The sequence below is a fragment of the Engystomops pustulosus genome, chromosome 3, assembly GCF_040894005.1.
Source record: "Engystomops pustulosus chromosome 3, aEngPut4.maternal, whole genome shotgun sequence".
Classification (NCBI taxonomy): domain Eukaryota; kingdom Metazoa; phylum Chordata; class Amphibia; order Anura; family Leptodactylidae; genus Engystomops; species Engystomops pustulosus.
Window position 1 is genome coordinate 101318880 of NC_092413.1, and position 26777 is coordinate 101345656.

Below are 26777 nucleotides of genomic sequence, written 5' to 3' on the forward strand. Positions count from 1 at the left end.
TGCACTGAAAAGAATGTCTTTGGAGCTTGCACATGTATTTATAAAGTGTCTGCACTAGTTTTGTGTTGCGCCCGCACTGTGCCGACGAGACAGAAAAAATGGCCACCTAAAGGGGTGTGTTAGTGTTTAGTCAGAGTTTACAACACATTTAAAACAGCAACCCAAAAGAATTGTGTTGCACACTGTTTGTTAAAGGTGCACCCAAAAAAATGGTGCACACTTTCCAAGTAGTGGACGGTACACTAGATAATTGAATACCGTGTGCCAGTATTTAATAATCTAGCACACCTTGTACACTTGTGAGGCAAACTGCAGTGTTGATTAATCTGGGCCAATGTGTAACTTTTAAAACAAATAGGAACTCAAAAATCTTTGGTTTATATAAGTAGCCTTTGCATTTGTGTATTTTAAAGAAAATCTACCATGATCAAGTCCATCATCATATACCAGGGGCACTTACTCATAGATCCCGGCACTATGACTAAATTCAACTATTAAAATTATGCTAAGGAGCCAGAATTTCTCTGATGCACTGAGATCACATCAAGCAGATGTAGGGAGATAGTGCTGAGTAAACATGAGGAGAGGGGGGGGGACGGCAGTGTAACAGCCTGTAAACCTACAACATAGAGCAGTGATGGCGAACCTTTTAGCGGCCGAGTGCTCAAACTGTCACCCAAAACCCCCCTTATTTATCGCGAGGTGTCATCCACAAGTTAAAGCCGTAACTTGTTGCTCCCTGTTCAACAACTTTCAATCATATTGGCCTCCTGAGGAAAGCAACACAGTAGAAAGATGGAAAATTTTCATCATTTTAGCTTCTTTCAAGTGTCCCTCTGTACACAGAGAATTGTGGGAGCAGAAGAAGGTCCTCCAAAGATAATTTGGCCATGTCTGCACATTCTCCCTCTCCCTACAGTCCCAAGTAGCGAAAAAAGTATCAAAATATCACTGAAAGCAGCATCTTTTAAGTAGCTTGGAACTGCAGGAAGATTCTTAGAGTCTTGTCTGGTCTGTTGGGGCGATGACCCGGGTGCCCACATAAAGGGCTCCGAGTGCCGCCTCTGGCACCCGTGCCATAAGTTCGCCACCACTGACATAGAGGGTTCTCCCCAGAGTTGTTTTAGTTCACCCCAGAGTTGTTCTGCCTCATTAGCATAGTGTTTGAAGATGAAGGTGATTTAAAAAAAGGAGGCCATGGATAACAAAATGAAGAGTAAGTGACCCTGATTTATCCATGCTAGATTTTGGTGGTATATATCCTTTTACTACTTATACTATAGTTTAGTATTTGAAATTCTGCTATAGTAATGTTCCTATAGACTCACAGTGCCTTGCAAAAGTATTTGACTCCTTTGAACTTTTATATGTTTTTTGCCACATTTCAGGCTTTTAAATATAAAGATTAGAGATGAGCGAGTATACTCGTCCGAGCTCGATGCTTATTCGAGTATTAAGGTACTCGAAACGGCTCGTTGCTGGGACGAGTATTTCCCCTGCTCGAGATCGAGTATTTAATTAAAAAAACACAGTGAAGAACAGTGAAGAATAGAATAAAAACAGTGAACACAGGATCATTTAAGTGAAAAACACAGTGAAGAACACAGTGAAGAATAGATTACAGATGTTCGGCACATCTGCTTACTTGTCGGAACATACGCGCGGAACGGTGCAAACAAAATACTATGTGAAGAACAATATATATGTGTGAAGAACACATTGAAGAACACGGTGAGCAGGACAGAGACACCGGGGAGCAGCACAGAGACACCGGGGAGCAGCACGGAGACATCGGGGCAGCCGCGGCAGCACAGAGACATCGGGGCAGCACGGAGACATCGGGGCAGCGACAGCAGCACAGAGACATCGGAGCAGCACGGAGACAGCGGGGCAGCACGGAGACATCGGGACAGCACGCGGGCAGCAGCAGCAGCATGGAGACATCGGGGCAGCACGGTGACATCGGGGCAGCACGGAGACATCGGGGCAGCACGGAGACATCGGGGCAGCACGGGGGCAGCGGCAGCAGCACGGGGGCAGCGGCATTGGGGCAGCAGCACGGAGACATCGGGGCAGCAGCACGGAGACATCGTGGGCAGCACGGAGACTTCAGTGGAAGAAGAGGAGCGGATCCCGGGACAGCATATCTCCCGACAAGTAAGCAGATGTGCTGAACATCTGCAATATATTCTTCACTGTGTTTTTCACTGCGTTTTTCACTTAAATGATCCCGTGTTCACTGTGTTTTTATTGTATTCTTCACTGTTCTTCACATCTGCTAACTTGTCGGGAGATTATATACGCGCGGAACAGTGAAGAATAGATTGCAGATGTTTGCATACATCTGCTAACTTATCAGAAGACATTCTTTTTCAATTAAATAACACATTTTATTCCCGAACCATGGTCCCTTTGAAAAATGCTCGAGTCTCCCATTGACTTCATTGGGGCTCGTTATTCGAGACGAGAACTCGAGCATCTGGAAAAGTTTGTTTCGAATAACGAGCACCCGAGCATTTTAGTGCTCGCTCATCTCTAATAAAGATATAAAATTGTAATTTTTTGGTGAAGAATCAATGACAAGTGGGACACAATTGTGAGGTGACAAAATGTATTGGATACTTGAAACTTTTGTAAAAAATAATAAACTGAAAAGTGGGGTGTGCAATATTATTAGGCCCCCTTAAGTTAATAGTGCCACCTTTTGCTGCGATTACAGCTGCAAGTCACTTGTGGTATATCAGTTTTGCACATCGAGAGACTGAAATCTTTTTCCGACAGTATTTAGCTCTTTCCACAGATTCTCGATTGAAATCAGGTCTGGACTTTGACTTGGCCATTCTAACACGTGGATATGTTTATTTGTGAACCATTCCATTGTAGAGTTTGCTTCATGTTTGGAATCATTGTCTTGTTGGCAGATAAATCTCCGTCCCAGGTTTTTACATACTCCCAACAGTTTTTTTCCAGAATGTTCCTGTATTTGGCTGCATCCATCTTTCCATAATTTTTATCCATCTTTCCTGTCACAGCTGAAGAAAAGCAGACCCAAACCATGATGCTGCCCCCACCATGTGTGACATTGGAGAGGGTGTGTTCAGGGTGATGGGCTGTGTTGCTTTTACGCCAAACATATTGCTTGGCATTGTGGCCAGAAAATGCAATTTTGGTTTAACCTGACCAGAGCACCTTTTTCCACATGTCCCAGGTGGCTTGTGGCAAGACATTTTATGAATATCTTTAAGAAATTATTTTCTTCTTGCCACTCTTCAATAAAGGCCAGATTTGTGCAGTGATTGTTGTCCTATGGACAGACTCTTTTCATTTTTACACACAGTTTGTAAGGTCTACACTTAAATCTTTATATTTCATTTGTAAAACATTGACAACTTTGCATGCATGGAATATTCCCTTTCCTTTATTCACTATTGCACATTGTCCATGTTTGTGAACACAAATACATCAAGATATATTAAAAAGTTCCCATAGTCTCATGTGTCTCAGCATTCACTAGAGTGGTGCACAGATGGATAGACTATCCCATCTCAGCTGTAGGTCTCTGCAGTTCATCCAGAGTAATTATGGGCTTCATCTCTGACGAGTCTTCTCCTTGTTTGAGATGAAAGTTAAGAAATTTTATACAGAGATTTGATTACACACAGGTGGATTATATTTATCATCATCAGTCATTTAGGACAACATTGGATCATTCAGAAATCCTCACTGAACTTCTGGAGTGAGTTTGCTGCACTGAAAGTAAAGGGGCCTCACTTTTCAGTTTATTATTTTTTGCAAAACTTTTTAAAAATCCCATAAATTTTGTTCCACTTCACAATTGTATCCCACTTGTTGATTTTTCACCAAAAAAATTACAAATTTGTATCTTTATGTTTGAATCTTGAAATGTGGCAAAAGGTAGAAAAGTTCAACGGGGCCAAATACTTTTGTAAGGCACTGTATATGTTAAAGATCATAACAAAATTATTCAACATGTAATGTGAAATTTAGCTATAGGAGGATATTACTATTCATGGAATCAAATTTTATCAAAGATAGTCATAATGCCTACAGTGCTCTAATGCCTGTAATGTTGGTTTATTTCTATTCATCTGCATTTAGTGTACATAGAATTGTATATTATTTTATTGAAAAGATTAACACCCTAGGCAGAACAATCTGGAAAATGTTAGCTGAAATCACCTAATTTTGTTATTACATAAAATTGCTTTATTTCTGTAAAACAGATTTTTTTGCTGTTTAGTTTTGAAAGTATCTTGAAAAAGGTATGACCATTCTTAGTTGTAGAATGCGCTCAAGTTATGAAAGCAATCATCCAAAAATCTTTCTCTATGTATGCGTTATGTATGTTAGGGTCACTTACTCATAGATCCAGGCACCGTGACTGTGCTTATTTTCTTATATTTGTTATCCATCGCCTCCTTCCTTCTAAAATCATTATAATTTATTTTAATTATGATAATAAGCCTGAAGGGCACTGGGTGCATGACCAGAGCCCCTCCATGTGGAAGCTTTCCCTCCACTTACTCCCTCAGCCTGTTGTAATCTCACATAGTGGGAGGAGAAGTGCTCCAGCAGAAAGTAACAGCCTTTGAAGGTACAGCACAGAAGGGTTCCGCTGTCAAATAACAGGCCTGTAAGGTGTAACTATACCTAGTAATGCCCTAACTGTGTCATTAATTTGGGTGAAACTTTTAGAAACTTTGTTTAACTTCATATTATTCATTGATTGGTCAAGGCTATGCCAAAGCTTTGTTGTTTTCCAGTTCTTCAACAAAAATACAAATTTGGGAATTGTAGTTGCTAAGTAAGCCACACTTTTGTTAAATCTCCTCCAATATATGTAAAAAAGGGATAAATGAAGGGATATTTGTGAAAGAAAGATGCAAACAATCATTTTAATGGTTTAAAAGGGTATGTTTAGTTGAATGTGTATGATTTATGAGCATCTTCAAAAAATATTGGCCACTCGGTCATGTAGGCCCAAAATGTTGCTTTAAAGAGATAATTATTGTGTGATATATAATTCTAGTATATTTGTATGAAATAGACTTTAATATGGATAATAATAAATGCTGTTGATTATTTTCCACTTCAGAAGTTCAGAAACAGAAGGCTGGAGGCAAAGAAGAGTCCAAAAAGAAAGCTCCTTCCAAAGGTAAATATGTTACTCATAGCTTTCATAAAACTATGAAATATGCCCATATATAAGATCTATGAATGTATGTATAATAAAGTATGTCATTTATCAATGCTTTTCCCTACTTTACTTGTAAAGTAGGGAAAACAAGTCTTTAATACACAGTCTTTTTACAAGTAAAGTAAAACAAGTCTTTAATACTTGATTGCAATTACACAAATAATAGGTGTAACTGGCAAAGAGCTGCACAGATATCAAAGATTACACAAAGAGCCCTAGAAGTCTAACCAAACTGCTTATGGGAGTTAGGTCAATTACTATAGTATGTTATAGTAGCAGATGGTAAGACAGAGGTCTGGCAAAATAAAATAAAAAAAAAGAAAATAGGAAAAGGTTAAAGCCATGTCCATGTTTTTATTACTTTACTGTAATAAAGATACTGTAAAATAACTCGAATAATATGCTATCATGTTGTGGCTACACCTCCTTTGCAGATCAATGTGTTTTAAAGGTTACATAAATTATTATAAACAAATTGTAGAATGATTTTTATTTCTTCTGCCTTATATTTATTACTTATTTGACACAATAAATGTTAGCAGTGACATGGAAGGGAGCATAACAAGATCAGAGTAAACAAACAGGTTTCTTTCATTTAGAAACTGTAAAATTAATAAAAGAAAATCTAACACCAAATTCAAGCATGATAAACCAGGGACACTTACTCATAGATCCGGGCACCGTGACTGTGGTAATCTTCTTACATGTTATCCTTGGCCTCCTTTCTTCTAAAAACTGCTTTTAAGATTATGCTAATTAGCTTAATGGGCTACTGGAGAGGTTTCCAGAACCCCTCCGTACTGCATATTTACAGGTTTTTACAGTGTGCAAGGAGCACTTCCCCCTGACCACTGTGGGCTGAAACGTCCTCTGTTGCATTTGCATCTCTGTTGAGATTGCATCAGGCAGAGATAGGCGTGAAGTACTGAGGAAGCAGTAGCGAGGGTCATACAATGTAACAGCCTGTGAAGCCAGAAAAATTGTGCCAACTCATCATGTTTAGTTACTGAGAAAAGTCAGCATGTAACAATACTTTGACCAAAGTTCAATTACAACAAAGTTAAACAATTAAGAAGTTTATGAGTAGCCTTAATAGTTTATAAATGCAAGAAAACTGTCACCCACTAACAGTTAACTGTGGTAAATCTGACACAAAATCATTTAAATTTCCCCAGTCTTTCAATTTTTCTATATGTAACAAAAAGTAAACTTTTTCTTCAACCAATTTTTATATAAAGCTCATTTTTAATTTAAATAATTTTTCATAAAAAAGTTTATATAATCATGCTTTACTAAGAAACAAAAACATGTAAAAATGCTTCAATGTAAGGTTGTACAGTAAATTTATTTTCAATAAATCTAGGTACAGATTTATCACAGTTGTGCAGCACTAGTTTTAATTTTGCGCCTAAATGAGGTGGATTGTTGTATGTGAATTATCACAAACCAAAACCAGTTGAGTTGAGTTTCTTTATCTTATAAACCACTTATGAGTCTGCAGGATTTTGTGACTGCACTATATGCTTCTTAACTGCATCACAGCAGGAAAATGACACTCACAGCAGAGCCCAGATGTCTGACCAGCTGCATCCAGTGATCCTCCTCAGCAGTGGCTTATCCTGGAGGGGACCCTCCAGCATATCTCAAAACTTTTGGGCTAGAGAAAGAGGGACAATACAAGGGCCAATTGTCACACCCCTCCCCCAAACATAGAATATTATCATCCAATCATACTCCAAACCCTTCATATGGTGGCCTCTATCCTCCATCCTCATCATATTGTAACCCCCTCATCTCTTCCTCATATTGTGGCCCCTGCCCTCCATCTCCATCATACTGTGGGTGCTGTCATCCACCCCCTCATATTGTAACATCCTGCCCCCCAAACCCTTTATAGTATGTCCTCTATGCTCCATCCACATCATATTGGGGCCCCCTTAACTCTCAATATTTTGTGGCCCTTGCCCTCCATCTCCCTCATATTGTGGACAATGTCCTCCAACCCACTCATATTGTAGTCTCCTGTCCTCCATTCCCCTCATATTCTCACCTCCTGTCCTCCATCCCTCTCATATTGTTGACACTATTCTAAATCCCCCTCATATAGTGCCCTTCTGTCCTGCATCCCTCACAATTTGTAGACACTGAATTTTTAGAGTTTTTTTTTATACCTTTGGGGGTCATGTAATGCATGAAGCAACAGTAATATTGCAGTGATCCCCACCCCCCGGTGATAACCCAGCAGCAGCAAAGGTGGCAGTAATTGCTGGGTGTCTTTACTATTATACTCCCGTATGGAGAGGGTTGATCCAGTTCGCCCTCTGCATAGAGTCATAGCGACACAACACCGTTATTCAGGGGCTAAAGATTTACATTTTATAATGGTTTTAAAACAAGAACTAATTAATATAAATTTTGTATCTCCAAGATCATACTAACTCCAAAATCATGTCCCCTAATGACAGTTTTTCCCATAGCCTTTTATTACAAATTCTCAATCTGCTCTTTAATTAACATTAGTGGTTTCACTACCTGTTAAGATTTGATAAACTATATCTGGCTCCCCACCAGCAAACTGCATTGACAAACAGCTCAACTTCCTGTACCCTCCTCCCCTCACACAGATGTGAGCTAACAGAGATTTTTTGGGCAGAAAGCCAGGTATACTTTCATCAACTTCGCAAAGTGAGTGGAAGCAGTAAAGTTAATTATAAAATCAGATTGGGAAATAGTGTTAAAATCGGTATGGGAACCTGTTAATAGGTGTAAATGTGAAATCCTGATAACAGGTTCCCTTTCATATTAAACATGTTTAGCACAATATTGGGGCAGTGACATTTTCAGAATACCTCAACTACGTTCTATACTAACTTACCATGACATCATTTCTATTATGTATTGCCATTTATTAATAAGTATTCCCCTGAAAGATCTTGCTGGTGGAGCTAAAGTAACAATACATAATTACCAAGAAACTATTCAAACTCTAAAATAAACAATAAATGGTGTCTGCTTGGCAAATTTGTAGTAAAGAGAAAAACAGAAGTCCATCCAGCACTCAGGAGGGAAAGCTGTCCTTAAACTTTATTTGTGCTTCACGATCACTACACATCAAAGTGGAGAAAAAGCAACTACCTTTACCAGAGAGTGAGTCTATCCTTAGCCAGGCCATGGTTAATATTCTGTTATTCTGGATAGTACATCCGTGTCTGCCATCCTCCACAGAAAAAGGCTTTGCAGAAACTCTCTTCTCTATTGTAAAAGCATTGTAATCATCTTACAGGGCATATGATAAGGCATTGTCTAAGGTGAATGACCTCATTTAATCCACCACATTTTAGTTATTGTGATTTACGTTATATAATTATCATTTGAACAGGTAGAAAACATAATATCAGCCTTTTTACTGTCTCATTCCAATGAATAACGAGAATGATTGCTGCAAGCATGCCAAAACACAAAAACCTACTAAAAATTCTCTTGCAAAGAGTCCTATAGATAAATCAATGGTGACATAGTGGTTGTAATCAGCCCATAAGCACTGCAATCATGTTGAGTACTTGTGAATCATAGTTCTCCTTTATTGTGAAATAATAGCTGATTGCCGATCCACATGCCAAATAAACCCTCGAAAGCTGTTACATCTATTTACTTATTTACTCCAGCTGCTGAAAAAGAGAAGCCTGATACAAAGACAAAAGCAGAAAAAAAGGTGCCAGCCAAAGGTATGTACTGTAGATGCAAAATGATTTCCTTAAAGATGTTGTGAAGTTTAGTTGGCTCTACAGAGCACACCTGGCCAAGGTCAATAAGTAAATCAGGTGTTAAATAGACCAGTCTTAGTAAATTCCCCTCAGTATCTCAACAGCTATGAATGGTGATAACTCCAGTCAGCTCCTTGCACATTTAATAATCATCCAGTAAAATTGTCATGTTGGTCAACAAAAATTTAAGGACACTTCTCATTGACATTTAATTTCATTTACATGTTATATAGATACATTTCTTCAATTGGACGGTATTAAAAAACTGTACCTGTACCTTTTCCAATTTAACCGTAACTCCTGAACCAGTATGCTGCAAAGGCCTATCTCTACACCCAAGACAAAGTGTTTATGCATAGGGACAAAGGGTCAAACTTAATGGCTTTGTTAGCAAAGAAAAGGTAATCCCAAACGTTTATCCAGTCTGTATCCTCAGCAACCAACTCCCCCGTCACAGGCACTAAAGCTATTACCCAAGAATTCAAAACTTTCTATGAAGTCTTTTTCCAAAATCAATAGTTCAGAGACTCCCTTAGATAAAGCCCTCAGAGTAAAAGACATCTCTAAATTCCTTGACAACCTCCATTACCCAATCTAACTCCATAGCAAACTAATACCCTGACCAAACCTTTCAAACTTTTGGAATTAGAAAAATCACTTAAAGACTCCCATTCAGAGAAAAGTGTTGGACCCGATGGCTTCCTGGCAACAGTCCCTGCAAGCTCACATCACCATCCTTCCCAAGGAAGGCAAAGACCCCACACAAAGCGGGAGCTACCCCCCATTTCCTTACTCAACGTTGACTTAAAGATATTTGCCAAATTATACCCTAGGACAATACCCTATGTGTTCTCAACCTGATCCAGTTTGCCCGGTCAAGGAAGATTCCCCTAGTATTCTTATCTGAGATGAAGCAGCAAAACAGCAGATGACATCACAGGATGGAATGAGTAACATAAGAACAATGATACCTGGGAAAATTACATCATGAACACCTCATAACAATATATAACAGTGGCCCCAGGGTGACAGTAATGCACACTAATTGAAACCTCATACAATAAATGGATCCCGGTTGGGATTGATAGCTGATACAGCACATTAGACTACAATATTTTCCACGTGATAGGTAAAATAATGCTAGAGGGTTTTCTAGGAATTTCTATTTACCAAGCTAAAAACTACATACTTACCATTTCAATATCCTTAATATGATTTCTTGATTCCCCTCAAAGGGGAACTTCTTTAGCAATATTAGAACAACTTTAAATTCCTCCCCGAAAAAATCCCTGATATTATCAATGTAAAAGAAAAGGATAGTAGACAGCATTTTTTTTCCACTAGGCAAAACTATTTGGAAATGTTAAAAAGTCTGAAGTTCTTATTGAGACATTCTTATAACCTAGATTGCAAATCTAGGGGATACATTGTTCGTCAGGCCCATCAAAGGATGCTGCAACACCTACACAAAAGTTCATTTTCTTAAAATAAACACCTATCTCTCTTTACTGTCTTTACCTCTCAATAAAACTCTGCCTACTTTCTTTCAGTACTGTCAAAAAATGTTCATCAAGCTGTGACCATTAAATTCAGACAGAATAGTTGTGTGTATAAGTCTCATATTTCATGTTAAATAAGAATGTGTAATATCTGATTAATAGAATAACTGATCTATGTGAATGCACATTCCATGGAGACAGGGTTTTTTTTGGTTCACACATAGATGATTGACAGGTCTAGTTACTGTGTGTAGGCCATTAGGTCATAAACCATCTTATAACTTCTTCAATTATCTTAGTGCTTTTATAACTATACCTGCTGTATTTCAGGTGTAGCAAAAGAAACACCTAAGAAGGAAAAAACTGAAAAGAAATCCACAACCAAAGGTTAGTACTTTGGATAGCAACAGCATTGTACATGCATGTTTTGCAGCATTTTCAGTTTCCCATGTTTTGAAAAACAGTTGCATCCCGGAGAGGCTGGCAAATCTTCTTCCACATTGGCCATCTTCTTAGACATTCTACAGTTGTTTTGGGCATTCAATGTGTTATACACATATCGAAAACAGAGAAAATTTGACAATCATATTAACCATGGCCTAAAAGAGAATTTGTTCTCCATAAGAGTGTGGATAAAAAAGATCTGGCAAAAATGGTCTGCCATTCCAAAGTGGCTGAAACACTGAGGCAGAAGGTTGTCCAGATGAAGGCCAAAGAGGGTGATCAGCCGTAGCAAGAAAAGGTGGTCATTCCAAGTCTGCGATTTCCAGAATATTGCATCTTTACAGCATAACTCATTCAAGTCCCCCAAGAAGGCTGGTCACCCTCGAAATACAAATACAAATCATTTCAAAGCTGCAGCTGAAATTGCTTGCAAGTTCACACCAATGCTTATGTATCAGATTAGATCAGCCATGACACCTCCCCCAAACGTTGAGAAATGAGTCTGGATTTTAAGAACCTGCCTCAGCCACTATTCTGATGCTGCCACCCGCCTGATACCACACATCTGCTGCCAGTTGCTCGATTTGCCTCGCACCATCTTTACCAAGGACTGGAATTGTCACCCACCTCCACACTGTCATTGTGCTACTTTCTGACCTCCTGCATCTGCTGCCGCCACCTCCACACTCTGTGGCCTACCATGTTGCTCCCGGCACCACACTCTGTCATTGTGCCACTCTGTGGCCTCCTGCTGCTGCTACCTCCACACTCTGTTATTGTGCCACTCTGTGGCATACCATGTTTCTGCCACCTCAAAACTCTGTCATTGTGCCACTCTCTGACCTCCTGGTGCTGCTGATGCCACCACCTCCACACTCTGTCATTATGCCACTCTGTGGCCTACCATGTTGCTGCCACCTCCGCACTCTGTCTTTGTGCCACTTTATGGCCTTACATGTTGCTTCCGCCCTTTAACAATCTGTCACTGGGCCACTCTGAACTGGCCAGCACTTGAAGTTATAACCAAGAAATCCACAACAGTCAAAGAACTCTGGATAAGGCTGGAATAAGAGTTGCCCAAAATCACACCAGGCGGTGTGAGAGACTATCGATGTCCTATGGAAGCAGATGTGCTAAAGTCATTCAAAGTAAAGACCTGTAGGCTTCCTGCTAATTGGTGACTGTTGTAACCTTCAGAAAATGTCATTATACTTTTTCTCTGTGCAACAGTCATTGCTGTTCTATAATTATAGTCATCACAGTTTCATGTTTCTATTGGCATGCTACAAATATACATCAAAAACATGTGGATCAATGGAGATTACATTATTTCTGAAAAATTCAAGTGATCCTACAGTGTTCTCTAACTTTGTTCTTCAGTGTATGTTCAAAGAGGGAACTGGCAGAATGCTAGCCTTGCTAGTTGCCCTTTGAGCCAAGCTGTAGGTCCCATGAAAGTAGCTTTTCACAGATTGCTATTTCACAGATTGCTGAAAAACCCTAACTCGGATTATACACGATTCAAGAAAAAAAAAAACAAAATGTGTATGCACCTTTCAACGCCCCTCCCCCAGCAGGTCCTCTTCTATCCACCGGGGCTCTAGCATCGACTCCCTGTCCTCCCACGGTCTGTCGCAGGCATGGTGGCATCAGCCGCACACTAACATTCTTATGTGTGCGCCGTCATTGCCACACACTAGCGGGTGGCTGACATCATGGTGCCTGCGACAGACCACACAAGGACATGGAGCCGATGCTAGAGACGCGATGTCCACATCACATGTGCTGCCTGGCTGTAGTTGGTTGGTTGCAGTGCATCCAGGATGGCAGGTGTTGTGGTGAAACATCATCTTAGTGGGGAATGTGCAGGGATGGCAGTAAACAGAGCAGGACTGTCTGTTACATCATTAATGGGAAGAGGGAGAAGCTGCTACTGAAAACTGTAGGATCATAGAAGATGCAGTTGTAGATGGTGGCCATCTTGAATACTCTTTAGAAAGCCCATAAAAGCAAACTATTTAAGCTCCATTTTTTAAGTAATGCCATTGAGTTTTGCTGTATTCATTTATGTTTAGCATTATGGGTTTTGTATCAGATGTTCATATTCCCAGAATACCCTTTTAATGCAACTTTATGAATGAAATGATATAAATGCTGTCATGTCTTTAAGTTATAGTCAGAGATTGCTCCAGGTTTCAGTAGCCCCCTGGACAACTGAGCCTCAGTTGACCCCTTTGCAGTGAACTCACATGGCGGCATTAAAAATCTACAAATTAAATGATTCCTGTTCCCTAAAATATTCCCTAATTTATCATACAAAAAGCCCCCTCATGGTTATTTTATATAAGCCCCCCCCCTCTGGATTCCTTATGTACAGCCTTATGTGGGCCCCTCCTCCCCAGTAGATCGGGGCCCCCGGCACTTGTCCAGGTATGCCCAGGGCTGGTGCCAGTCTAAGTTATAGTTAAGACAGGGACATAGCATCACTGTAAAACATATTTCTTTATAGATAAGAAAATGATTGTTCCTCCTAGGGTGGGCATTGCATTTGGTGTTTCCTACTATTATTAAATTTTTTTAACTTGTTACAGAAACAACCAAAGACAAGGCTGAAAAGAAGGAAAAATCCCAGAAGAAAGCTGAAGCTAAAGGTTAGTTGAGTACTCTAGATATTTAAAGAATGTGCACATTTCCACATTACAGGCAGATAGGTACTCCATACAATGCTTATGTGAGAATATTGTCTAAAAAAGGTACCCCTTGTATCTTTATAAAAAATAAGACATTTAATTTACAAGACATTATGGGTACAGAATCATATTAGGATGAATTATTTATATATTTCTAGAGCACTTTTTTTCCATGGTTCTTCATATCTGAAGAGGGATTCACATATGTTGCCAAAAATAAAGAACAAATGACAAAACAAGTGAGAACTCGCAATCCATGTGCATAGAAAGGCCAGGTCAGGGTATATAGACTAGTAGTTTTGTAGACTCAAACTTGAGGAAGGATTGGATGTGAGAGATGTTTTGGAGGTAGAGGCAGCACAATATATCGAGGGTCTGGATGATGGCCCCTCCAAGGTTACTCCAAGAAAGGGCATTTTGAAGCAAATGGATGTAATGAGATGAGACTATAGATCATCAGGGAAGAAGAGTTGAGAGGTGGCTTCTTCAGGATGATAGGGTTGCATTAAGAGGGATGAGGGTCAGTGATAAGAGAGAGGTGTAGCCATGTCTCCATTAGCTCCATAAAGGACAGTTTCAAACTGGAGTGATTATAAAGGGGACAAATAGGTGGGAGTGTAAGGAGTTAAAACCCTTTCAATCTGCTATTGAAGAACAACCATAAGGTATCCACAGTATTCTGAAAAAGAAATAAAATGTTAATGTGTCTTCATATTATTATTACAGTCAGATGCATTTATTATCATTAGTCTAAATATGGATTGTGGACTGGAAGTTCTCTTAAAAATATACAGGAATGCCTTTTGTGCTGCCATGTGGTGCCATATGTTCCAAATATTTATCTGTTCATCAATTTTTATTTATAACAGAACCAACTAAAGAGAAAACTGATCAGAAGACAAAAGCTGAAAACAAAGTCCAAATCAAAGGTCAGTTAGTATAAGACACTTTTTGTGTGTCTAAACCACAGGAAAAAAGATTGTTGGGGTTGATATGACAAATGTCATAAGACTTTTATTTTACCACTTCAGTGAAAGAATGTAAAATGTCAAAGAATGTTAGAAAAAAAGTCAGATTAATCAGAAACAAATTATGATATCAAAACTGAGATTGTAAAAATCCTAAATGGGGGAATGTATCATTCATCGCATGCTAGTGTGTGATGCATAGTCATATTTGGGTGGAGAAGGGACAGACATTCACACATGATATTTATAATATTATTTATATAGGAAATAAAAACTGATGCAAATATCTGAAATATTTTCCAGCTAAGAGCTGGCTTAGATTATAATTTTTTTCATGCACTGACCATCGGAGATGTTTTGCAATTCAGAGGTGTGGCTGTTAATATTCTGGTCTTAATAATTCAGCCTCACTCTTAATCACTCCAGGATATCTACCATTCTACCATCAGATTGACTGATGATAGACTAATCCTACTCACACGCTCCTTTAAATTTCTTGAAGTATGATTTTTTTTTTTTTTTGTTATAACACGAATGGCACAATTTTGGCAAAAAAACTGAATTTTCAAAATGAGTCTGAGGCATTCTAATTTAAGTCACCGGAGCACCTCTCAGAGCCTCATCTTATAATTTAATTACTCACTCATCCGGTCCCTTCAATCTCAACGGTCAGGACTAGGATGGACCAGGAGGAACTGGAGGAGCAAGTCTGAGCAAATAACTGTTGATGTAAGCATCGCAGACTAATTTCTATAATTTTGAAACTCTTTTTTTTCAGTGAAACAGTGTAGTTCTGGTTTATCATTAAATAATTCCCTCCTAGCAAAAATTGTAAGGAACATTAAGTAGGACTAGTCTACCATCAATAGTCTACCATCAATAGTCTACCGTCCATTAAAGACCAACTGCAAATAATAAAAACTCTTCCTAACTTTGCACTAAGCTAAAATAGGCAAATCTCTAATTTACTCTCATAATCTATCTGAACCGTTTGCCTGCTAGCAATGATTTTACCTTGTCCCCTGGCTGCTTTCCCTGCCTTTCTTTAGATTGGTTGCCATGGGAATCCATATCTGGATGCTAGAGAGGTGTGGAGGGTGGGTGGATCTAATTGAGATGGGCTCTAGGAGAGGTGCACACTAGCCTGCTAGAATATCAGTCCTGACTATTTCTGGCAGTAAAAAAAAACTTCAGGACCTAAATTGATGTAACAAGCATGTGACTGATGAGGGGTGTCCTGGATAAGTGCCCTGATTGGCTGGGCTGTTTGTGCATAGTCATGTTAAAGTCCTCAGTGCTCTGGCTTCAGTGACAGTGCTGATGTCACAACCAGGAAGTGCCCACTCACTTCAGGAGAAACTGAGAGGATTTTACAGATAGGGCTGATAAATATATGAGACTGGATTTCAGGATAAGAAGAAGCCAGAAGGATGATGTAGGTGTCGTTGGAATTATTATCAAAGGCTCTGTCAAGCTGTGCTAAAACTATTTTCACTTTAAGCTATGGCTGGTGTAATGAAGGGCTCAAATACCATCACTCTGCATTCCATATAAACAAGATAGTATAACTGTATAGCATACAGTATGTGCCATATAAATTAATTACCCATATTAACTAAAGGTTTATAAAGGTGTATAACTAGAGATGAGCGAACATGCTCGTCCGAGCTTGATGCTCGGTCGAGCATTAGGGTACTCGAAACTGCTCGTTGCTCGGACGAATACTTCGCCCGCTCGAGAAAATGGCAGCTCCCGCCGTTTTGCTTTTTGGCGGCCAGAAACAGAGCCAATCACAAGCCAGGAGACTCTGCACTCCACCCAGCATGACGTGGTACCCTTACACGTCGATAGCAGTGGTTGGCTGGCCAGATCAGGTGACCCTGGGATAGACTAGCCGCTGCCCGCGCTGCTCGGATCATTCTGTGTCTGGATGCCGCTAGGGAGAGAGCTGCTGCTGGTCAGGGAAAGCGTTAGGGTGTTCTATTAGCTTACTGTTAGGCAGGAGTGATTCTCAAAGAACCCAACAGCCCTTCTTAGGGCTACAATAACGTTCTACTTTTTTAATTTTAATTTGCATCTAGTACCATTTTGTGAGGAATTAGCAGGGGGACTTGCTACCGTTGTGTTTAGCTCTTAGTGGCACACATATCCATAGCAAAGACCGAAGTGGGAAAATTTAGTAGGGGTTGGATTTCAATTAGGCACTAACTCAGTGTCATCTCATCTGGCATAGTAGTGTGCTTTGATACTTGGCTAGAAAATAGCCATAGGAGAATACAAAGAGCTTACTTACGCCTACAGTAGCGTTCTATATATTTGATTTCTGGTTGATCTGCTGGTGGCTGTACTTTCTGCAGTGCATGTACTAGCCAATTCTGAGCAATTTGTAGTGAGACTTGCGACCGCTGTGTTCTGCGCTTAGTGACGCACATATCCATAGCAAAGACCGAAGTGGGAAAATTTAGTAGGGGTTGGATTTCAATTAGGCACTAACTCAGTGTCATCTCATCTGGCATAGTAGTGTGCTTTGATACTTGGCTAGAAAATAGCCATAGGAGAATACAAAGAGCTTACTTACGCCTACAGTAGCGTTCTATATATTTGATTTCTGGTTGATCTGCTGGTGGCTGTACTTTCTGCAGTGCATGTACTAGCCAATTCTGAGCAATTTGTAGTGAGACTTGCGACCGCTGTGTTCTGCGCTTAGTGACGCACATATCCATAGCAAAGACCGAAGTGGGAAAATTTAGTAGGGGTTGGATTTCAATTAGGCACTAACTCAGTGTCATCTCATCTGGCATAGTAGTGTGCTTTGATACTTGGCTAGAAAATAGCCATAGCAATAGGATAGCATTGTTTGGTTTTAAAAACTAAAAAAAAAACAAAAAACACAAAAAAAAACAAAAAACACAAAAAAAAACAAAAAACACAAAAAAAACCAAAAAAAAGTTAAAAAAAAAATAAAGTTATAACTCTCATTTTAAAAATGTTTAACCCGAGGGCTAGGGGTAGAGGACGAGGGCGGGGACGTCCAACTACTGCAGGGGTCAGAGGCCGTGGTCCTGGGCGGGGTGAGACACCACCTGCTGATGAGGGAGCAGGGGAACGCCGCAGAGCTACACTCCCTAGGTTCATGTCTGAAGTTACTGGGACTCGTGGTAGAGCACTGTTGAGGCCAGAACAGTGCGAACAGGTGATGTCGTGGATTGCTGACAATGCTTCGAGCAATTTGTCCACCACCAGTCAGTCTTCCACGCAGTCCACCCATGTCACCGAAATCGCCACTCCTCCAGCTCCTGCACCTCAGCCTCCTCCCCCCCAGTCTGCCCCCTCCCAGGAAAATTTGGCATTTGAACCGGCATACTCTGAGGAACTGTTTTCTGGACCCTTCCCACAGTCACAAACCACTTGTCCGGTTGCTGCTGAGCAATTTTCCGATGCCCAGGTTTTCCACCAGTCACAGTCTGTGGGTGATGATGACCTTCTTGACGTAGTGGAAGTGTGTAAAGAGGTGTCCGACGATGAGGAGACACGGTTGTCAGACAGTGGGGAAGTTGTTGTCAGGGCAGGAAGTCCGAGGGGGGAGCAGACTGAGGGATCGGAGGATGATGAGGTGACAGACCCAAGCTGGGTTGAGAGGCCGGGTGAACACAGTGCTTCTGAGACGGAGGAGAGTCCTCGACCAGAACAGGTTGGAAGAGGCAGTGGTGGGGCCAGACGGAGAGGCAGGGCCAGAGCTGGTGCATCAGCGCCAAATGTGTCAACTAGTGAAGCTCCCGTGGCGAGGGCTCTTGCGGCGAGGGCTAGATCTTCAGAAGTCTGGAGGTTCTTTAAGGAAACACCGGATGACCGACGGACTGTGGTGTGCAACATTTGCCAAACCAGGCTCAGCAGGGGTTCCACCACTACTAGCTTAACTACCACCAGTATGCGCAGGCATATGAATGCTAAACACCCCACTCAGTGGCAACAAGCCCGTTCACCTCCGGCCGTGCACACCACTGCTCCTTCCCCTGTGTCAGCTGCTAGTCAGCCCCCTGCCCAGGACCCTGCCACAAAAACCCCATCGTCGCCTCCACGATCCTCCACAGCATCCACCAGCGTTCAGCTCTCCATACCCCAGACGCTGGAGCGGAAACGCAAATATAGTGCAACCCACCCGCACGCCCAAGCCCTTAATGTGCACATCTCCAGATTGCTTAGCCTGGAGATGCTGCCCTATAGGCTAGTAGAGACCGAGGCCTTTCGCAACCTCATGGCGGCGGCCGCCCCTCGGTATTCGGTCCCCAGCCGCCACTACTTTTCCCGATGTGCCGTCCCAGCCCTGCACCAGCACGTGTCAGACAACATCATCCGTGCCCTGACCAACGCCGTTTCTGACAAGGTCCACCTGACCACGGACACGTGGACGAGTGCTGCCGGGCAGGGCCACTATATATCGCTGACGGCACATTGGGTTAACTTGGTGGAGGCTGGGACCGAGTCTGACCCTGGGGCTGCTCATATACTGCCGACGCCGAGGATTGCGGGGCCTACCTCGGTCCAGGTCTTTCAGGCCTACTATGCCTCCTCCTCCTCCCACCCCTCCTCCACCTCCTCCTTCGAACTACCATCCGTGGGCACGGCGCCATCAGTCGGTAGCTCTAGGCACAGCAGCAGTGCCGTCGCTAAGCGACAGCAGGCGGTGCTCAAACTGCTGAGCCTAGGCGACAAAAGGCACACCGCCCAAGAGCTATTACAGGGCATCACGGCGCAGACTGATCTGTGGCTGGCACCGCTGAACCTCAAGCCGGGAATGGTTGTGTGTGACAACGGCCGTAACCTGCTGGCGGCTCTGCAACTCGGCAGACTGACACATGTGCCATGCCTGGCCCATGTGTTAAATCTGATAGTTCAGCGTTTCCTCAAGACATACCCCAATCTGTCTGATTTGCTCACGAAGGTGCGCCGCATCTGTGCGCATTTCAGGAAGTCCAGCCCAGATGCTGCCACTCTCAGGGCAGCGCAGCGCCGCCTCCAATTACCCGCTCACCGACTGTTGTGCGACGTGCCCACGAGGTGGAATTCAACACTGACCATGTTATCCAGAGTTTACCAGCAGCGCAGAGCGATTGTAGACTGCCAGATGTCAACTTCCACCAGAACTGGTAGTCAGGTCAGTCAGCTTCCTCAAGTCTACAATGAGGAGTGGACGTGGATGTCTGATATCTGTCAGGTGCTGAGTAACTTTGAGGAGTCAACACAGATGGTCAGTGGCGATGCCGCCATCATCAGCCTCACCATCCCGCTGCTTGGCCTGTTGAAAAACTCTCTGGTCAGCATGAGGTCGGAAGCTTTGCGCTCGTCACAAGAGACAGGGGAAGAATATTCCCTTGTTGATAGCCAAAGCACCCTCAGGTCTGTTTCTCAGCGCATATCGGAGGAGGTGGAGGTGGAGGAGGATGAGGAGGAAGAGGAGGAGAATGTTGGCGAGACACAAGAGGGGACCATTGTTGAGTCCTTCACTGTTCAGCGTGTATGGGCAGAAGAAGAGGAGTTGGAGGAGTTGGAGGAGGAGGAAATGGACAGTCAGGCCAGTGAGGGGAGTGAATTCTTACGCGTTGGTACTCTGGCGCATATGGCAGATTTCATGCTAGGCTGCCTATCCCGTGACCCTCGCGTTCAAAGAATTTATTCCAGCACCGATTACTGGGTGTTCACTCTCCTGGACCCACGGTACAAGCAAAATCTTCCCACTCTCATCCCTGCAGAGGAAAGGAGTGTGAGAATGCATGAATACCAGCAGGCCCTGGTGCACAAGCTGAAACAGTATTTCCCTTCTGACAGCGCTAGCGGCAGAGTGCGTAGTTCTGCGGGACAAGTAGCGAGGGAGAGTAGGCGAGCAGGCAGCTTGTCCAGCACTGGCAAGGGTACGCTTTACAAGGCTTTTGCCAGCTTTATGTCACCCCAGCAAGACACTGTCACCTGTCCCCAGTCTCGGCAGAGTAGGGCTGATCTTTACAGAAAGATGGTGAGGGAGTACGTAGCTGACCATACCATCGTCCTAAATGATCACACAGCTCCCTACAACTACTGGGTGTCAAAGCTGGACATGTGGCACGAACTGGCGCTGTACGCCTTGGAGGTTCTTGCCTGCCCTGCCGCTAGCGTCTTGTCCGAGCGGGTTTTCAGTGCAGCTGGTGGCATCATCACCGATAAGCGTACACGCCTGTCGACTGACAGCGCTGACAGGCTGACGCTTATTAAAATGAATAAAGGCTGGATTTCTCAGAATTTCCAATCTCCACCAGGTGAAGGAAGCTCAACCTGAATAATTGATCCACTCCTCCTCCTCCTCATTTTCCTCCTTCTCCTCCTCTTTGTACAGTAAAGCAGAGGAAAATGGCTATTTTTTGACAGGGCCCACTGGCTCTTGCTATAGTACTTCATGCATTTAATTTTTCTGGAGGGCCACCTACCCGGTCCTCTGTTTGAAACAATTTTTGTGAGTGCCACATACAGGCACTCAATCTATTCCATTTTACTGCAGGGCCACCTACCTGCTCCTCTGGTTTGAAACATTTTTGGGACTGCCACATACAGGCACTCAATCTATTCCATTTTACTGGAGGGCCACCTACCTGCTCCTCTGGTTTGAAAAATTTTTGGGACTGCCACATACAGGCACTCAATCTATTCCATTTTACTGCAGGGCCACCTACCTGCTCCTCTGGTTTGAAACATTTTTGGGACTGCCACATACAGGCACTCAATCTATTCCATTTTACTGGAGGGCCACCTACCTGCTCCTCTGGTTTGAAAAATTTTTGGGACTGCCACATACAGGCACTCAATCTATTCCATTTTTCTGGAGGGCCACCTACCCGGTCCTCTGTTTTAAAAAATTTTTGGGACTGCCACATACAGGCACTCAATCTATTCCATTTTACTGGAGGGCCACCTACCTGCTCCTCTGGTTTGAAAGATTTTTGGGACTGCCACATACAGGCACTCAATCTATTCCATTTTACTGGAGGGCCACCTACCTGCTCCTCTGGTTTGAAAAATGTTTGGGACTGCCACATACAGGCACTATCCAAATTAAATTGTCTCCATAGCAGCCTCCACACGTTGTCTCCATTGCTACCTCCAAAAGTCGTCCATATAGCTGCCTCCATACATCGTCCCTTTATCAAACGAGGTGTGTCAGGCAGAAATTTGGGTTGTTTTCATGGATTCCACATCAAAGTTGTTAACTTTGTCGCCACCCTGCTGTGTTATCCACAAAATATACTGGCAAACTTTTACCATTTAGGGATATTATTTCAGCGCTTCTTGCGCATCTGTTTACATTCCCCTCACCCGGCATATCCTAAACTTATAAGAACGCTACTACACTTGATCTTATACAAAAGGTTCTTAGAAGTGCTGTTTGGGGAGTAGCCTAGAGACAGGGGCTTGGATTGGCGAAAGCTCGCCTGGCAGCGGAGCGCCAGCTCCATGCGCATCATGCGCTTCTTGCGCATCTGTTTACATTCCCCTCACCCGCCATATCCCAAACTTATAAGAACGCTACTACACTTAACTTGGTGCAGGCTGGGACCGAGTCTGACCCTGGGGCTGGTCATATACTGCCGACGCAGAGAATTGCGGGGCCTACCTCGGTCCAGGTCTCAAAGGCCTACTATACCTCCTCCCACCCCTCCTCCACCTCCTCCTCCTCCGAATTACCATCCGTGGGCATGGCGCCATCATTCGGTAGCTCTAGGCACAGCAGCAGTGCCGTCGCTAAGCGACAGCAGGCGGTGCTGAAACTGCTGAGCCTAGGCGATAAAAGGCACACCGCCCAAGAGCTATTACAGGGCATTCCACATCAAAGTTGTTAACTTTGTCGCCACCCTGCTGTGTAATCCACAAAATATACTTGCAAACTTTTACCATTTAGGGATATTATTTCAGCGCTTCTTGCGCATCTGTTTACATTCCCCTCACCCGCCATATCCTAAACTTATAAGAACGCTACTACACTTGATCTTATACAAAATGTTCTTAGAAGTGCTGTTTGGGGAGTAGCCTAGAGACAGGGGCTTGGATTGGCGAAAGCTCGCCTGGCTGCAGAGCGCCAGCTCCATCCCAAGATCCAACTAACATAGTTGCAGCACCTTTAATCTACTACTAGTTCACTGCCTCCATAATAATAATAATAATAATCTTTATTTATATAGCGTCATCATATTCTGTAGCGCTTTACAAATCATAGGAAACAAATACAAATGTAATGTAACAGAGCACAACATTTGTATGGAACAACAGGAGTGAGGTCCCTGCTCGCCAGAGCTTACGGTTTATGAAGATGATGGGGTAACACGAGGTAAAAGAATATTTAATGGTCAAGCCATTCTTCTTAGGGAATAGAAAAAAATATAATAAATGGAATTGCTGTCGCTTGAACCACTCAGCCGTCATCTTATATACCAGGTCCAGGGTGAATGGGACTGCAGAGAAGTCTGGTGCCTGTTGGTTGCTGGATAACAGATGGGAGGACGACACAGGACGGGTTAGTAGAAGAGTTAAAACTTCATGCAGTTAATGAGTGTTATAGGCTTGCCTAAAGAAATGGGTTTTAAGAGCACGTTTGAAACTTTGGAGGTTAGGTATTAGTCTGATAGTCCGGGGCAGAGCATTCCATAGAATTGGTGCAGCTCTAGAGAAGTCTTGGAGACGCGAGTGGGAGGTCCGCACTAGGGTAGAGGTTAATCTAAGATCACTGGCGGATCTAAGAGCACGGGTTGGGCGATAGACTGAGATAAGAGAGGAGAGGTAGGGGGGTGCAGCATTATACAGAGCTTTATGGATGAGGGTTATTATTATTTTAAACTGTATTCGAAAGGAGACTGGCAGCCAGTGCAGCGACTGGCATGAACTGTAAGCATACATGGTCCCCTTATCAAACGAGCTGTGTCAGGCAGAATTTTGGGTTGTTTTCATGGCTTCCATGTTAACTTTGTCGCCACCCTGCTGTGTAATCCACAAAATATACTGGCAAACTTTTATCATGTACCGATATTATTTGAGCGCTTCTTGCTCACCTCCTTTGGTTCCTCTCTGACACCCATTGGTTTGAAGCCTGAGTCCAATTAGGGTATGTCGCCATGCCACTCTCTAGCCTGCTGCCGCTGCCTCTGCATGCCGTCCCCTATAGTGTCAGGGTCAATTATTGGATGTTTTAGATGCTATCTAGCTTCATTCTGTCACTCTGTCATGGCCATGCTGTTGCCCATAATTTTGGCATAATGGTGCGATTAGGCAGCCTCAGAGGCATCCATGCATGCTGCCCCTGCTGTTTCCTGTCCATTTCCGTGGTGTTTCCATCCTTTTCTGAGGTTCCCAGGTGTTTGGCCAAGCTTCCCTGTGCAGAGCCTTGGTCCCCTTGAAAAATGCTCGAGTCTCCCATTGACTTCAATGGGGTTCGTTATTCGAGACGAGCACTCGAGCATCGGGAAAAGTTCGTCTCGAATAACGAGTACCCGAGCATTTTAGTGTTCGCTCATCTCTATGTATAACCTTTAAAAAAATGTCCCATAAATCTGTATAAAGACATACTTTTTTACTTGCTTATACAGTATATGCATTAATCATTCTACTTTCTGTCAATGAATGGTAAAAATATTAGTATCATTTTTGCTGCTATGTGCATTTATAACTTAGACTTCAGATTTTAAAAGAAATACTGATGTACTGAGACTGATATAATTGCATGTGAGAGATTGGGACTTATGCACCACATGAACAATCCAAAGTCACAATTGTTACTTACTTTGGGTAATATTGGAGTGTATGGGAAACTGGTAATCATACTGTATTTTGCTTTCAAACTAGAACTTTGAGACCATTTTTACTTATGCCCATCCCCACTGATGCTGAACATCTTTTAGTAAATATAGATGTGTAACAATTACAGCATAGCACTTTGTGGAACAATATAACAGAACAATTTTGCTTTGCAAAGCTGATCATCCTACATCAAACATATCTATCTGCACAATGTAAGAAAGAATATATCTGCATGCTTTCTGTGTACTGATAATTCAGAATAAATAAATCCACATCCTAAAATTTACAATTAATTTGGTCATTTCAAAATACAGAATTTGTCAATGTGACTAGTAGTTAAAGCAGCAACCAACTGACATTATTTATTAATTTCAGCAAAAGCAGTAGAAAAGGAAAAGACAGAAAAGAAAGCTCCAACAAAAGGTATAATTTGTATGTCTGTTACACATGGCTAATGGTTAAATTTGAAGTGTTGGCTATAAATACAGATAACTAACTTAAATCCACCCTTCTCTCCCTTTGAATGCTTGAAGGACAAAATGGATTTAAGAAGTGCTTTTTACTATCAAGGTTTAACATGTTTACACAAAATCTATTACTTTAAGTGTGTCAAGAGTTGGGAAATTAAACCACATTGCAAACACTGGGGGTAATTTTTCTTTATTTTTATTCCTTTTGTTTCTTCTTTTTTGAGACTTTTTTTTTGTCGCATTGCAATTTTGTGCCTTTTTGGCAGTAAGTCACATTTATCTTTGATTCCAGATGTGCTAAATGTCACAAATGGTTATCATTTCAAATTTTCTAAAATTTGCACCATTTTTGGCGCAAAAAAACTGCAGACAAAACCATACTTAAGTAAAACTTAGAAAATGGAGATTAAAAAAAAAATGTTTAACACAAGGAAAAAATGAGATTGGTAAATTACCTACAAAGCAGATGGAAAAGAGACAGGCAAAAACTAGCCAAACCAGTCAGAGATAAGATAAATGACCCCCATTATGTCCTGTAAGATCCTGCTGTTTTTCTAAGAATGAATTTATTAAAATGTTAAAGGTTAATTTAGATTCCCTTATGGTTTTATTATAATCTTCTGATGATTTCTACGGTGATTTTGTGCTGTTGTTGTTTGGGATACATTTTCTTAATATGTAGCCTCTATGAGAATACTATATAGAAATCTAGCTAATGCTAATGCAACATGTATGGTTTATATTAGATAAATGTTTTTAGTTTTTAGTACTCAAAAAGTGCTTTGAATTGCGTAGAACATATAACTACTCCTTAATACTATTTATAGTACAGTATAACTAACCTTCTAGGCAGTAACATTGTCCTCAAGGAAAATTACATACCTTGAAGGCCACATATTATGAGGCTACGCTCATCCAGTGGGCTTTGTGTTTGACATGTGTCCCTATGAACAAGCAAGTTCCACTTTGCATTAAATTTAAAGCACTTGCACTTATGATTACAGTAATCAAATTGTCTGCCAATCACCTACCCATGACAGAGAGGTATGCTAGCTAGTGGTTTGCTTACAAATAGATATCCTAAGTCTCTTTGTATTGAAAATATAGAAAATGAATTGTTTGAGGGACTGAAGTCTAGATAACTGCAATCTTAAAAGTCAAAGATGTTAAGAGGAACCTTCCAGCAGAAATTGACCCAATAAACCACTACATTTATAGTTTCACGCAGGTTATCTCCAGATCATGTTTCTTACATGGCCCAGTAATATCAAGAGAATGGAGTCAACAAGGTCCTTATTATTAAAAATCAATCAGGTTTATTAATTCCAATTTTAAAACAAAAACATACATATAAAGCAGTATCTCTTTTTTTTAAATAAACGTTTTACAGACCGTGGCAAAATTGTCATACATACGTACGATTGGTACAGAGTAAGGATCCGTTAGATTTTTTTCATAATAAAGTTAACAAATTAACATAACTAAAAAAAAAACAAAACAACAGGTTATCAGGCTTGTAAAACAAGAATTGTTATTACCTATAAGTGCATATATGTGCCTTGGATAGAAATGAGCTTTCCAAACCTATCTGTGTAAACTAGATGCACTTAACAAAGTTCCTGCAATCCGATTATCTGAGTGCTAATTCCCCCAGAGAATGATGTGAAGAGGCTTTATAGTATGGAGTGTTCATCCATAACTCCCAGTTTTTGTGATATTTAGTTTGGTAACCTTCGTTGTATGCAAAAAATCTTTCTAAGATACAGTTGTTATTAACCCTCCTAGTGAGTTCTGAAAAAGATGGGATTTTGTTTGATTTCCATAAAGACGCTATAAGATTGACTGCTGTGACTGTGATGTGGAACACTATTACCCTTTCTTTGGGTAACAAGCTAGCCATTCCTACTCCCA

The 26777-nt window shown here is 41.7% G+C and overlaps 1 protein-coding gene across 40 annotated transcripts in view; it reads left to right on the forward strand.

The window, feature by feature from the left end:
- Window positions 1–26777, forward strand: part of TRDN (triadin) — a 478227-nt gene that overhangs the window by 94342 nt on the left and 357108 nt on the right. For 38 of the 40 annotated variants that reach the window (XR_011854160.1, XR_011854161.1, XM_072141623.1 and 35 more), the window contains 6 exons: window positions 5117–5176; window positions 8884–8943; window positions 10812–10868; window positions 13517–13576; window positions 14485–14544; window positions 24772–24819. Coding sequence is in view for 38 of the 40 variants with exons in the window: in XM_072141623.1 (XP_071997724.1) it covers window positions 5117–5176; window positions 8884–8943; window positions 10812–10868; window positions 13517–13576; window positions 14485–14544; window positions 24772–24819 (345 nt within the window). In the remaining 2 variants the exon portion in view is untranslated. The remainder of the gene's footprint in view (window positions 1–5116; window positions 5177–8883; window positions 8944–10811; window positions 10869–13516; window positions 13577–14484; window positions 14545–24771; window positions 24820–26777) is intronic. The other 2 variants (XM_072141636.1, XM_072141656.1) reach the window with 1 other exon arrangement.